The following is a 13318-nucleotide window of genomic DNA, read 5'->3' as shown; positions in this document are numbered from 1 at the left end:
GGCAAGGTGCGGTGTTGGGAGCTTGGGAGTCTCTGTCCTCTTCCCCAGTGCCCTGGGTTAGGGAAGGAGGGCCCAGGTCCCAGGACGTGTACACCCTGCATCCTAAAGGTGGCGGAAGGAGCAGCAGTCAGTATTTCCGCTGCCGCGGGAAGAGAGTACTCCCTGAGGACCGGAGTGGGGGGCTGGTGGGGCTGGGGTCCTCGGAGTCCAGGCTGAAGAGGTCCCTGCCAGTGCGAAGGATCTGTTCCTCCAGCTTTTTGTGCCGCTTCATGTCTGAGAGGACCTTGTCCAGGCGAGCCTCCCGTTTCTGGCTCCGGGCTGAGCTCCCTAGAGAAAAGTAAGGTAAGAAATGTGGATGGGAAACAGTGTGCACCAGACCTGTCCGGATGCTAATTAATTACTTGCGGAGCTCATTAAACATAGAGAATTCCAGGCCTCTGTCATGGAGGTTCTGAGGTTTAGGACTCGGCCTCAGATGGGGTAAGCAGTGAAGGTCTGAACCATGAGAAGGGGCCAGTAATGTGCAGACCAGGGAAGGGTATCCAGGCAGGGGAAGGACAAGTACAAAGGCCCCAGGCAGGAGCAGGGAGGCCTGTTCAAAGAAGAGTATAGAAAGCTGGGGGAGGAGACTGAAAGATGTGCTCAAAGAATCGACTCACAGGCCAAAGTCATGAGGAGTGGCTTGGATCTCTTCGTTTAAATGGAAATGTCCTTGGAAGCCTTGGTGACCCAGGGAGTGGCAGAGTTGGGGAGGGGGGGGACAGGGGAGGGGAGTTGCAGTGTATGGATTCTCTCTTGACATGCTCTTTCCTCCAGTGATGGAATCCTTTGGAGAATTTTAAACAGAGTAGTGACGCGATTTATATTTTAATAGGATTGTTCTAGTTGCTGAGAATGGAAGCAGGGAGACCAGTTAGGAGCCACTGCAAATATCCAGGCAAGAGAAATAATGGCTTGGATGTGGGTGTGGTATTGGAGGCGGAGAGTAGCAGATGAACTTGGAAACATGGAGGTAGAGAGCTAACAGAACTTGCTGCTGGCTTGAATGTTGGGGTAAGAGAAAGAAAATCAAGAATGGTTCTAAGGGTAAATTCTAGGAAGGCACATGGGGTGTTAAATTGGGTCAGATTAGGAGATGTAAGCGGTAGTAGAGGGATGAGGATCTAGATAATAATGAATTACCAGAAAGACCTGAACTTTTAGGGAGACAGAGATAAAAGGAATGGGGACCATTATAGAATTATTCGTGAAAGTTTCATAAAGGAAGATAAGGTATCTATCCAAGCCGGAAGGAGGGCACCACTGGGTGAAATGCTCGTTCCTGCAGCTACAAGTTGTGTAGCAACCAAGGCACCAAGCATAGGCCTCTTTTAGGCAGTCACTTTTTAGGTCAGTGGGAGTAGAGGCTCTTCACCACCCCCCCCCCCCCCGCCCCCCTTGTCTGTACCTGGGGTGCGTCTCCGGTCAATCAGGGAGTCCTTTGGTGTCATTGGCTCATCATCAAAGTCAAATTCTGTAGGCATGTGTGGTCTGGGAGAGGTGGACAGAGGGTGAAGGGTGAGGGTGGTCTCCCCAAATACCCCACCCCCACCCTTCGTGCCAACACTTTCTATGCTCCAGGGTCCCACCTCCCCTCCCAATTTCCTCCGGGCATCAAAGGAAGCCAGCCCCAGGAACAAGGTGTAAGGGTATGCCCTCACTTTTCCTCTTCCTCCTCTTTGGGCTCAGGCTCCTCATCGGATCTCTCCTCTTCACTCTGGGCCTCAGGCGTCGGTGGCCGGCGGGGCAGGATCTCAGCCCGAAGCTCCAGGGTACCGTGGGCAGCCAGAAGTTCATAGAGCCGCTGGATTTCGGAGGGGGGAGGCATCCAGGCCTGCCCATCCGCGGGCAGCTCCACCTCCTCATCACTGCAGGGCACGTACCAGTCTTCGGATTCTCCCTTGGCCTGCTCTTCCCCGTCAGCACTGGGGGCTTCTCCCTGCACCTCCTCAGCCCCGGACCCCTCATGCTCCGTCTCCTCCCGGCCTCCTTCCCCCTCTTCTTCGGCTTTATTGGCCGAAGCAGAGGGGCCTCCGGTATCCTCCACGGCCAGAGCTTGGAGGCCAGAGGTCACTTCCCCTTCTTCAGACAGAGGCGCCGCCGTGGTGGCCGAAATGTCGCCATGACCCCGAACAAGGGACATAGGCTACTAGGGGAGGGGCCTTGCGATGATAGGGGATGCAGGAGTAGTAAGCCGGGAGGGGGGAGGGGGGGCTGGGGGGGGCCTCCCGTCCCCCTCCCCCAAGGGATTGGGCTGCCCAGGAGTTTAGGGATTGTCTCTGCAACCAATCAGGCTCCAACAACGGTCCCTGCGACGAGACCGCCGGTTCCCAGGAGGGGGCGCTGAGTCCCCTCCGAGGACCCCGCCCCAAGGATCCAGATCCGGTACTCCAAGATTCCCAGGGATCACCGGAACCACTTTCCGGGCCAGAGAGGGGCGGAGCCGCTCTTTACGCCTTCACACCGCCCCTCTCCACACCTGGATCCGACGCCCTCTCCCCACACCTCGCAGTTCCGCCACTTCAGCCGCCGTACGCACCTGGAGCTAAGACCCGCCTCCCGGGCTGCGCAGGGTCACAGTACGCAGGCGCACAGAGATGGCGCGGAAGGCTCCGCTCTAGCCAAAGCTACTTGGAAAAGGAAAGCAAGGGGAGGATTGCACATGCGCAGGTAGGCTCGGGCACAATTGGCTACGGCCCACAGTAAAGATGGCCACCGGGTCGTCGCATGCGCACACCACCCAGTAGGTTCTGCCAGAAAGAGGGCAGTGCCACGGGCCCCGGCGGCGGCGGACAGACGTAAGGACCAACTGAGGCTTAGAGGCGAGTCTCATGCAGTCTCCGTTTATTGGTGTTTCAGACTCATGCAGCATCCGGCATACAAAGAGGGAGAATCTGTTTGATGTATCTTTTTTTTTTTTTTTAAAGACTTTTTAGTGTTCCCCCACGCCTTTTTTTTTTTTTTTTTTTTTTTTAAGAAAACAAAACCCGCCAACTCCAAACAGCGTCATAGCTCGGTCCCCGCCTCCCTAGCGGACTGTCGCGTGCAACAAACCTCTCTCGTCCTCTTGGAAAATAATTATAGAGCTTCCCGCCCCTCATTCGCTCCCTGCATCTGGGAGCTTTGGATCTATTTCGGGGTTCTTTCGCTGCAAAGCACGTGAATGACCCCAGTCCCGACGCCTTTAAGAAACTCGCTGACCAGGTTAAAAAGCCCAGGTGGGGCAGGTCAACTCGGGCTGACCGGAGAGGGTCAACAGCCACGCCCCTTCCTCCTCGCAGGTGCGTGTTCAGAACAGAGCTAGCAACAGTGCACGACACCCTGCACAAGTCCCCAGACAAGGCCTGGCTTGCCAGCTCTGCGACCCAGAGGCGCCCCGGGGGCGTCAGGACCTGGGTGGGCCCAGCAGAAAATAGTCGGAACCCAGGCTGGGGAGCCCTCCCCTGATACCGCTCCCCTCCCCCAGCCTGACCTAGGTGCTGGAGTTTTTGCAGAGAAAACGGTGGCAAGAGGGAAGAGGAAAGGATCCTGAGGGGAGGAAGAAATGCTGAGGGGAGATGAGGCAGGAAGGGGGCAGAAGGTGTGAAAGGGGAAGGAGAGATGATACCGGGGAGAAGGAAGAAAGGAATGGGGAAATATGCCACGACAGTGAAAGTTGAAAGAGGGACACTGGGGCTGAGGTGCAGGGAATTCGGGAAGTTGGGAGGAGTGCAGGGAGGGTGAGAGCAGAGAGAGTTTGTGAGACCTTCAGGGAGATTTCCAGAAGTGCAGGGAGGTTTCCAGAAGTGCAGGGATAGGGAGGCCAAGAGGCTGGAGGGGATGCAGGCAGAAGTGCAGGGAGGTTGGAAACAGTGCAGGAAGAAGAGAGGCCTACGGTTGGCACAGGAGCCTGGCAGGATGCAGGAGCAGGAAAGAAGCTGGCTGTAAACAAGGCCGCTCAGGCTCCCTTGGTCCCTATGGGTGCGGGCCTGGGCCATCGATCGGGCTCCCCCCAGGGGAGGATGGGCCCAAGGCAGCTCCCAACAGGAAGAAAAATCTTGGAATGCGGGGCAGAGCCCCTCACTTATACACTGTGGGAAAGGAGAGGGAGGGACAGACAGAGACAGTGGGGGGGGGAGGGGGAGACAAGGAGAGACAAAGGAGAAGTAGGGAGGACAGACAGGAGAGAGCAGGGGTAGGGGTTAGTAAAGCTGCCCTTGCCGACCCTTCCATTCCTCCCAGCCTGTCCCAGACCCCCACTCACCGCCTAAGTTGATGACGCAGGAGGCGATGATGATGAGGACCCCCCCTACCAGCGCCACGATGCTTAAGAGCTTTGCCACGCGGCCCAGACGCTGGGCCCCATCCACGTCCCCCTGCTGCAGGCTGTTCCGGGACTGGGGTTAGGGTGAGGGGTGGGGCACCATGGCCCAGGTCAGAAGGCAGCCCAGCAGGGATCAGGTGAAAGAGTTGTCCGGAGGAGACAGGCGGGCCCCGTGGACAGTGGTTAAAGGAGGAAAGAGGGTTGGGGAGGCAGGGGGAGGAGGGCACAGGTCAGCAAGGTGGTGTGAAACACGTCTTGGCATCCCTCCCACCTGACGGGGTAGGGCAGTGGTGGCTCAGACGGTAAAGTCCTAGGGAGAGGCCGGGAAAATCCCCATAATTGGGAAGTGAGATCCATGCAGAGAGGAGAGGGGAAGACAAGGCTACTCCCGGGGTTCTGTCCAGGTGCTGGCAGGAAGCTGGGAGCCACAGCAGGCCTGGGCCAGGGTCCCATGGGGCTCACCATGACAGCATAAGCGAAGGCCACGATGTTGACAGGCCACATGGGGCAGAAGCAGGACAGGATGGCGAGGATGATGTAGTCCCGAGGTTTCTGGGTGCCTTCACCCCCCTCCACCCCAGACCCTGCCAGCTGGGAGCTGGGGTGGCGGCTCAGGCTACCTCTGGGAGATCCTGGATGCCCACTGTGAGCCCTTCCTAGTCGATCCTCCTCAACCAGCTGCTGCAGCACGCGGGGAGGAGCCCCATTGGCTGGGTGGGTTTTTGTTGAGGGTGGCGAGTGAGGCTGAGGGGCTGGGCCCTCTTCCCCATCGCCAGCCTGCAGGGGAACCACTGCCCCATTTTCTTGCTTTTCCCCCACACTCTCAGTCAGGACCTCAGGGGTGGGGTCCTCCTGGGTAGGGGGCTCTGGCTGAAGAGCTGACTTGGGGGTGGGCTGGGAATCTGGCTGGCAGTCTGGCTGAGGGTCTGACTGGGTGTCCAGCTGAGGAGCAGACTCCGAGGCTGGCTCAAGTGGGGCTGCAGACCCCAGATCAGACCCCTGGTCTGCAGTGGCCTCTTTATTTGCTTCTGGTTTGGGTGCCAGCTCTTGGCGTGCTTCTTTGGGGCTGGGGTTGGCATTTGATTCCCCTCCTGGACTTGAGCTGAGGTCTCTGGCCTGGGCTGTTCCTGGGGCCCCAGTTAGGGTCTCTGTGGTGTCTGGAGCCAGTCCAGCTTTGGTTTCTGAGTCCACAGGGGCCCCAGTGTCGTCTGGGCCGGGCTGCAGGGCCTCTGGCTCATCTGGGACCCCAGCTGGGACCTGGAGAGGGCCAGTTCCGGCTTCAGAATGGCCAGGCCCTTCTCCTTGGGTTTGGGGACCCTCTTCTATCACCTTCATCTCCGAGACCTCAGAGCTGCTGGCTGCCATCTTGAGAGGGGAGAGAGGAGAGGACCTCAATGGAGTGGATGGAGCAGCAGAGACAGCAGCAGTCCTGGAAGAGGAGGAGACAGGTTTGGTGTGAGGAAAGCGGTGGCTCTCGGCACTGCAGCCCAAGAGGGCTATGCTCCTGTCTTAGGGCCAGCCCTGGGCTGCCTCTGGGGAGAAGAAGAAAAGTTGGGGTTTCCTTTGCCTTAGGGTGGGACATCCCTGGGGAGGACTGCTCTGCTCAAAGTCTTCTGCTGGGAGAGCCCCGGGGAGATTAACCCTTTTGAAAACAGGACCCTCCCCATGGTCTCTTCCTGGGTCCACCCGTTAAGAGCCAGACTCTCAGATCCTAGCAGATGCCCCAGCACCCCGAAATCAACAAGCTGTGCAGACGCTCGTAACACTCCGACAGGCAGACAGGCACACTGGGCAGAGGACCGATACTCACATTCCACTCCCTCTGCATCCTCCCCTCCTCCCTGGGTGCCCCGCCGGTGCAGTTTTCTCACTGCGCGTCTGGGGCGCAGACGCCCCCGCCCCTCCCTGGGGGACCTGGGCATTTCCTCTGAGCCCCTTCTCAGCCCCTCTCTCAGGGATTCCCTCAACCCCCGGGGAACCGGCGCCTCCTCCTCCCATCGGCGTGGCGCGCCCAGCACCACCAGCCAGTCCGCCAGGCGCCCGCATTCCGGTGCAGCCCTCCCGGCGTCCGCCGTCTGTCCGCGCACTCCTACCCGCAGCCTCTGTCCATCCCCGTCTCACCTCGACGCCGGCTTCTAGACTGCTCCCGCTGCTGCCGCCACCGCCGCCCCGTTGCAGCAGCCGCAGCCCGGGAGGGAGCGAGTCAGCGAGCGAGGGAGGGAGGCGGCGGGTCTCCCCTCCCCTCTGCTCGTCCCCTCCTCTCGCTCCTCTCAGGTCCCCTCCCCTACGCTCCGCTGCCGCCGCGCACCGCCCCCGCCCCTAGCTCGCCTCCCGCCCCTCCCGGCCAGCCCCAGGGAGCCACGCGTGCCAGGCCCCGCGTTACCCGGGCAACCGGCCGGGTAACCACTCGCGCCCCCTCCCTACCCTTTCCCACGCGCGCCTCCTGGGGGTGCCCCCTTCCCAAGCCCCGGGCCCCTCCCGCCAACGGTCACCGGGGGTCCTGGCAGAGGCAGGGGGCCGGGGGAAACCAAGAGGGGTCTGCGAGGAGACGGGACCTGTGAGACAGGCGGGACCCGGTGGTGGCACCCCAACAAGCAGAAAGAGGGGAAGGGAGATGAGGCAAAACTTAGGGAGGCTGCTCAGGAGGAACAGGGTGGGGTTTTAAGAGAGGGGAGCCTGCGGTACAGGAAGTCCCTCTACCCTCGAGGAAGCAGCAGCAGAAATGGGCGCTGGAAGGCTCCAGGGCCCCTGGAGCAGGACTCAGAAGGGAATTCCAGGGCAGAGGCTGCAGGGGCAGTCTGGAACAGGAAGGGGGCTGGGGCCGTGGAGCCCGCAAACGCAGAATGGGCCACGCCTAGGGTGAAAGGGACAGGTGGGGAGCAGTGCGGTTTTTCTTCTCGCCCTCACTGCTCCCAGTCCTGGGGCTGACTTCCCCCGTCCTTTCTGCAACTCCACCACCCGCCGTCACCTCTTAGGGCCTTGAGGGTGTGCAGGTATTCGGCGGGGGTCTCAGCAGCAGGCACGGGGTGTGGATGGGGGAGAGCAGCATTTCTGTCTGGTAACTGTTTGGGTTTCTAACCCAGGCGTCTTCAAACTTCCAGTGGCTATTCTGGGCCTGCCCAGATTGGGTATTCCCCGGAGACCTGGGAGTCCTGGAACCTGCTCTCCAGTCACTGGAGCCTCGGCCCCACCCTGGATCTGGACTGCAGCCACTGGTGCTGCCTCCGGTGAGGGAGGAGCCAGCGCCCCAGAGCCACGGCTGGGGCTGGGTCGAGAGCAAGGCTGGGACTGACACCAGGCGGGGAAGAAACTCCTTGGGGGTGGGGACAGAGGGCTTGGTGAGAGCAATTCATCCAATCCAGAGTCAGAGACAGGTTTTTATTTAAAATTTATTGTAATGGGGTCCGCGCAAAAGGAGGGGATGAAGGGTGGGGAACATGCAGGGGACACAGGAACACGATGACATGGCCAGGGCCACAGCTTCTGTCTTGGGGGAGAGGGATGAAAAGAAAAGGCCAGGGCTGGAGCTGGGGTGGAAGAGGGACGGGGGAGACACTGTGACTGCATTCCCCCCACCCCCAGGAAGCACCTCTAGTCCCTGGATCCCCCCGTTTACCCTGGCACCCTAAAATTCCATCTCTTATCCTGCCTCTGGCCCTAGTGGCTCCTTCTTTTGCTCCCCTTGACGTGTTTTCCCCTGACAGATTCTAAGTAGGACAATGTTTAGGGCCTGACCCTAAACAACCCCACCTTATGAAGGTACTACCGTTGCCTTCCCTGCTTCTGCCCCTTCTCCAATCTCACCTTTTCCCCTCCGGGACAGAATCTTTGATTCCCCTCCTTCCTCTCCTCCCTCCCCCTGAAAAAAAAAAAAAAAAAAAAAAAAAAGCACCAACTCCCCAGGGAGGGGCAGCAGACAGTAGTGGGGGGTGGGGGGGAGATGGAAGGAGGAGAGCAAGGACCATCAAGGAGAAGGCTCACAGATCCCTGGAAGGGCAGGGCAGGGGGTTACAGAGAGGAGAGGGGGTGAGGGCAGTGGCCACTCCTGTCCTCTGCCACCCCTGCCCACTGTCCAGGGGGCTTCAACACAACCGAGGGGACAGGTGTTTGTGTGGGGTCAGGTCTGACAGGGAGAAGAGAGGAGCAGGAGAAACAAATCGTTAAAACCTAGCGAATTCCCCTAAGAAACATCTCTTCCTCCTTTCCTTCTGGAGGCTTCTTGGTTGGTGGGGAAGTAGTGAGGAGTTGGTGGGAAGAGAGGGGAAGAGGAGACGGTACCAAGGGACTTTCCTCCACTTTCCGCTCTCCCCGCCACCAACCTAGAGCTCACCAGGGCTGAGAGGGAAGTGGCTGAGAGCTCACGGGCACCCCCTCGGCCCCCGAGAGGGAGCCCACAGCTGTCGGGGGAGCTGCCACCGCTGCCGCCGCCGCCGCCGCTGCCGCTGCCGCCGCCGCCGCCGCCATAGGACAGACCTCACCGGTACCTGCACAGCGAGAAACACCAGGAGATCACAGTACAATCTGAAAGGCAAGAGCCTCGCCCCCTGCCCCAGACTCATTCCCAGACTCCCTCCCCTGGGACACAGCCGTTGCTCACTTCCTGCTTGGTCCCCAGAGGCCTCCGCCTGCATCCTTACCCAGTTGTCCTGAAGGGCCTTCCCTGTCCCCAGAAGTCTCCCTAACTTCAGTGATGGATGGGCATCCCTGGCCTTCCTGAGATCCCCTATTGGGCCCTTTGAGCCCCCTCGTCCCACACAACCCATCCCACCCCCCCCAGCCATGCCCCACGCCTTGCCTGGTGGGTGCGGGGGTCCCCCTCAGCAGGTGGGCTGTGGCTGGGGGGCGTCTCCCGGGACAGGGGGGGCGGCCCCCCCCAGATGGGTCTGCATGTGGCCGGCCAGCTGGGCAGGGGTCTTGCAGTGCACGCTGCACAGCTTGCACAGGATGCGGTCAGCCCGCGGGGCCTGGAGCCCGTGGTCCTTCACCGCGTGGATGCGCAGGTATGCTGCTGTGGTGAAGCCTATTGGGGGGGGGGGGTGGATTGGGATGGGGGATGGGGGGTCAGCCAGGTGGAGACCCCAGAGACGGGGCTGTTCTCCTAGGCTGGGGACGCCCTGCTCAGATGGCCCTGTCCTCCTCCCACCATATCCTTGGTAGCCTGGGGCCAGCTACTCTGTTGGGGCTGGTGGGGCACATTCCCTCCCTAAGTTTGGGGCCTGGTTGAGTGGTGTCAGCTTCCTAGCCTTGGTGCCCACAGAGCCTATTCTCCGTGGCTGGGGGACCTCTTCCGGGATGACAGCGCACTGATTCCTAGCCACTTGAAGAGTTGACCCTCAGCAGAGACGGCTGTGTCCCCTCCCTCCAGGGCCCCATACAGTCTCAGCCCAATTACTCCGTGAATATGTGAATCTGTTTAAAAGCAGCTTTTTCTGCTCCTGGGGCAGGGCGCGAGCTTGTTAAACCCCTGCCAACGCGCTCTGCTTGCCCCAGGAGCCGAAGAGCAGAACATGTGGCCACACAGCTGAAACCCTGGCTTCCAACCCTTGGGAACTGGCTCTTGACCACTCCTTCCCCACGGCAGTGAGTCCTGCTCCCACCCTCCCTACCCACCCCCAGAGACTGACTCTTCCGGGTAGGTCATCTCCTCCAGGCAACACCTCTCAAAACTTAATGAGGTTCAGTCCTCCTGATGTTGTTCCATTTGCTTCCTAAAGGGCTCTAGATGCCATGAGCTCTGGACTACAACACCTTTAACCCACGTCTGTGGAAGGGCCTCTGGCTTTGTCCCCTACCCATTGTCCCTGGCCCTCCCAGCATCCTTCAGCATGTACCTTTGTTGCAGAGCTCACAGACATGGTGAGGGCCCTGGCTGTGCACCTTCATGTGGTCCGAAATATAAGCCGAGCTCAGCATCTTGCCACACACATGACATGGCACCTTCTCCTCGTGTCGTACTGTGTGCGCCCGCAGTCGATCCTTCGTAGCAAAAGCTGCCTCACATTTCTGGGGAAGGGGGGAGGGGCGTGGGGGGTGTCAGGAGAGTTAAAGCTTTGGGGAGTGGGGAGAGGGGGGCAAGAGGTTAAAGGAATCAGAGCCTTGGGGATCTTTGATCTGTAGGAAATGGGAGTGAGATGACAGGGTCTTGAAGAAGAGATGAGAAAATGGAGTGAAAAAGCAAAAAGAAGAGAGAGAAAAAGGGGATCTGAGAGGCTGAGCTCAGACAGCTACAATGAGGATCAAAATCATGAAAACCGGGACAGGAGGCGGCGGGCTTCCTACCTCACATTTGAAGGGCCGTTCTGTTGAGTGCACTTGTCTGACGTGACTGTTGAGGTGATCCGGCCTGGGAACACGTTGGGGTTGGGGTTAGGGGCCTGGGGAGCGGACGCGCTCCCAATTCTACCCAACTTAGCACGACCGGCCTTTCCAAAGATCCCTGCCTTTTCGCCCAAGCCCAAGGCTTCGGAGCGCTGGCGCGGCAGGAAATCCCTCCCCCTGACGCAGGGCGGGCTGGTCCTCCTCCCACGCGAAGCTTTCTTACAACCGGAGGACCCACCTCCTTGGCTAAGTACCACCCCCTGCTCCCTGGTAACCAGGAGAGGCTTTCCTCCCTCCTCCCGGGGAGTGGCTCCCGGTCCCCGTCCTCAGAAACCTCCTCCCTCCCCGCCAGCCAAGGCCAGGCCACCTTCGTAGCCGTCCCTCCCTCCCCACCCGCCCAGTGGGCGGCCGAGGCCCCGTGCACACCGGGAGAAGCTCTTGCCACAGTGGGAGCAGTTGTAGGGCTTGTGCACAGCGCCGTCATGTGAGCGCACGTGGTAGCTCATGCGGTCCTTGCGCTTGAAGCGCTGCTGGCACACCGGGCACTGGTAGGGCTTCTCGTCCGAGTGCGACAGCTTGTGTCGGTTCAGGTGGTAGACGTCGCGGAAGGCCTTGCCGCACATCTCACAGGCGTGGTTCTTCCGGATGCGCTTTCCCGAGGCGGTCGTGGTCACCACGCCACCCGCGGCCACGGCGGCCGCTCCGCCGCCCGCACCCGCTTCTCCCCCTCCCCCGCCGGCTCCGCTCAGCTGGGGCACGCTCAGGAGGCTCAGGGGCACCATGGTGGGCATCTTCATAGCACCCGAGGGGACCCGGCCGGCCTTGGCTCCCGTGTGGATGGCCTCGTGCCTCCGGAGGTTGTAGCCGTTCTTGAACTCCTTGGCGCACAGGGCGCAGATGTAGGGCCCCTTGCTCTTTGTTTTCTTCTCCAAGGCAGATGCGACCGGGGCCACGGCGACCGTCGAGGTTGGGGCTACGACGGCGGTGGCCGCGGCTGCGGCGATGGTGGCGGCAGAGACAGGGGGCGCGGCCTCGGCAGCGGGCGCCGACACCGGCGGGGGCGGCGGCGGGGGCGCCGGCGGCTGCTTCAGAGCCGCTGTGTCCACTGTGGAGGCGGCGGCCGGGGCCGGGGGCGCAGCAGCGACGGCGGCGGCGGCGGCGGCAGCTGCGGCGGCGGCCGCGGCGGCGGCCGACTCCTGGGCGGCGGCGAGAACCGGGAGCAAGTCCACCTGGAGGGGCTCGGCCGCCGGGGGCTGGGGCGTGGGTGGGGGCGCCGGCGCGGCCTGCGAAGACAAGGCGCCGTGTGGGCCGCTGCCGCGGGTCGGCGCCCTCCCGGCCCGGCCCGCCACGGCCGGCCCCTACTCACCTGGAATGGACTCTGGGCGCAGCCCTGGGAGGCAAAGAAGCGGGACTGGAGCTCAGCCCCGACCTGCAGGGGGTTCTGGGCGTGACCCTGAGGTGGCGGGAAGGAGTTCATGAGGCCGCCCACCCCCCGGGAGTCCAGGCCCAGCACGGGGAAGGGGGGGGCCAGCAGCGTGCAAGGGAACACGGGGAACATGGCCTCGGCCACGGCGGGGCCCCCGGGGCTCAGCGGGGGCCGGGGGCGCGGGCCGCGCGGGGCCCGGGCTCGGGGCGCCGCCCCCGGCCGGCCGGGCTGGGCCGCGCCGAACGCATGGCCCGCGGGCCGCCCCGCCGCCCGCGCACCCCGGCCGGCGGGAGGGAGGGAAGGAGGGCGCCTGGCGGGCCGCGGAGCGCGGCGGCGACGGCGGCGGCGACGCCCCCTGGGTGGGGGCGGGAGGCCCCGCGGGGCCGGGGGCCGGGGGCAGGGGGCGGGGGCCCGGGCGGCGGCGGCGGCGGCGGCGGCGGCGGCGGCGGCGGCAGTTGGAGCCTGGCGGGGCGGGGTGGGGGGAGCGAGGGAGCAGCCTCGGCCCCCGCCGCGCGCGCGCCCAGCCGGCGCCTCGGGGGGGGCGGGGGAGGGCGCGAGGGAGGGAGGGGGACAGCTGCGCGCGCACCGGGCGCGCGGAGGGGGGGTGGGACGGGAGGGAGGGCGGGCGGGAGGGGGTGTGGGAAGGGGGGGTGGGGGGGGGCGGGGGGAGGGGGTTGTTACCTGGAAGATGAAGCTGCTCCAGTTGCCGGGATCCATGGCGGAGGGAGGGAGGGAGGTGGCTCGAGCTCACCCTGGGGCGGGAGGAGGAGGAGGCGGCGGTGGGGGAGGGGGAACCCAGGGAGGAGGCGCGCGGGGCGGGCGGGAGGGGGGAAGGAGGAGGAGGGTGGGGGGAGCGGAGCACACTGCGCGCGGGGAGGGCGGGCGGGGGGCGCGAGGACACACAAGAGGCTGGAGCGGGCGCGAGCGCGAGCGCGCGCGAGGCCAGCGGGAGGGGGGAGGTACGAGAGGGACTCTTGGCGGGAGGAGGGACGGGGGAGCCACCCAGCAGCCCGAGTCGCCCCAAGCGCGAGACCCCTGAGACGGCCGCTGATTGGCTGACGATGGCGCAGGTGGTGGGCGCGCGGGAGACAGGGCGGCTTCTCTCTTCCCCCCCCTTCAAAGATTCCACCCCCCTCCTCCCTCCGCCAGCGGCCGTTATTTCGCGCGCACGCGCATAAAACCGCTGTCGTTGCTGAGCGGGAGAACAGGGGAGCGCGCGCCGGGGGTACGGA

General features: G+C 62.8%; 3 protein-coding genes and 2 long non-coding RNA genes across 12 annotated transcripts; 2 read left to right on the top strand and 3 right to left on the bottom strand.

Annotated features, from left to right (window-relative positions):
- Nucleotides 1-37: 37 nt before the first annotated feature.
- Nucleotides 38-2572, bottom strand: PAGR1 (PAXIP1 associated glutamate rich protein 1). Its single transcript, XM_058711241.1, has 3 exons — nt 1701-2572; nt 1448-1530; nt 38-327 (listed from the first exon to the last, which is right to left on the bottom strand). Exons 1-3 carry the CDS (start codon nt 2180-2182, stop codon nt 128-130), a joined length of 765 nt encoding a protein of 254 aa, XP_058567224.1. The 5' UTR covers nt 2183-2572; the 3' UTR covers nt 38-127.
- Nucleotides 1773-6622, bottom strand: PRRT2 (proline rich transmembrane protein 2). 4 transcript variants are annotated; one of them, XM_058711239.1, is made up of 5 exons: nt 6436-6621; nt 4805-5771; nt 4283-4415; nt 2579-2666; nt 1773-1907 (listed from the first exon to the last, which is right to left on the bottom strand). In XM_058711239.1, the coding sequence occupies exons 1-4, from the start codon at nt 6450-6452 to the stop codon at nt 2614-2616; spliced, it is 1170 nt and encodes a 389-aa protein (XP_058567222.1). In that variant the 5' UTR covers nt 6453-6621; the 3' UTR covers nt 1773-1907; nt 2579-2613. The 4 variants fall into 4 exon arrangements, with proteins under 4 accessions (XP_058567222.1, XP_058567223.1, XP_058567221.1 ...); XM_058711240.1 differs by lacking the exons at nt 1773-1907; nt 2579-2666 and adding an exon at nt 2862-4109 and having other exon boundaries at nt 6436-6619; XM_058711238.1 differs by lacking the exons at nt 1773-1907; nt 2579-2666 and having other exon boundaries at nt 4116-4415.
- Nucleotides 6623-6751: 129 nt separating this feature from the next.
- LOC131501311 (uncharacterized) lies at nt 6752-8142 on the top strand. The gene is made up of 2 exons (XR_009256746.1): nt 6752-7335; nt 7426-8142. It is a non-coding gene; the product is annotated as an uncharacterized LOC131501311 (long non-coding RNA).
- On the bottom strand, nt 7714-12879 carry MAZ (MYC associated zinc finger protein). Of its 5 annotated transcripts, none has more exons than XM_058711235.1 (6): nt 12768-12876; nt 12027-12113; nt 11087-11943; nt 10622-10685; nt 10174-10345; nt 7714-8826 (listed from the first exon to the last, which is right to left on the bottom strand). In XM_058711235.1, exons 1-6 carry the CDS (start codon nt 12801-12803, stop codon nt 8669-8671), a joined length of 1374 nt encoding a protein of 457 aa, XP_058567218.1. In that variant the 5' UTR covers nt 12804-12876; the 3' UTR covers nt 7714-8668. The 5 variants fall into 5 exon arrangements, with proteins under 5 accessions (XP_058567218.1, XP_058567216.1, XP_058567217.1 ...); XM_058711234.1 differs by lacking the exon at nt 7714-8826 and adding an exon at nt 9160-9362 and having other exon boundaries at nt 12768-12879; XM_058711233.1 differs by lacking the exon at nt 12768-12876 and having other exon boundaries at nt 12027-12504.
- LOC131501310 (uncharacterized) lies at nt 9228-10271 on the top strand. Its single transcript, XR_009256745.1, has 3 exons — nt 9228-9342; nt 9833-9922; nt 10057-10271. It is a non-coding gene; the product is annotated as an uncharacterized LOC131501310 (long non-coding RNA).
- Nucleotides 12880-13318: the final 439 nt, after the last annotated feature.

This window comes from Neofelis nebulosa, chromosome 18 (assembly GCF_028018385.1).
Source record: "Neofelis nebulosa isolate mNeoNeb1 chromosome 18, mNeoNeb1.pri, whole genome shotgun sequence".
Taxonomy (NCBI): domain Eukaryota; kingdom Metazoa; phylum Chordata; class Mammalia; order Carnivora; family Felidae; genus Neofelis; species Neofelis nebulosa.
This window is presented reverse-complemented; position numbering and strand designations above follow the sequence as displayed.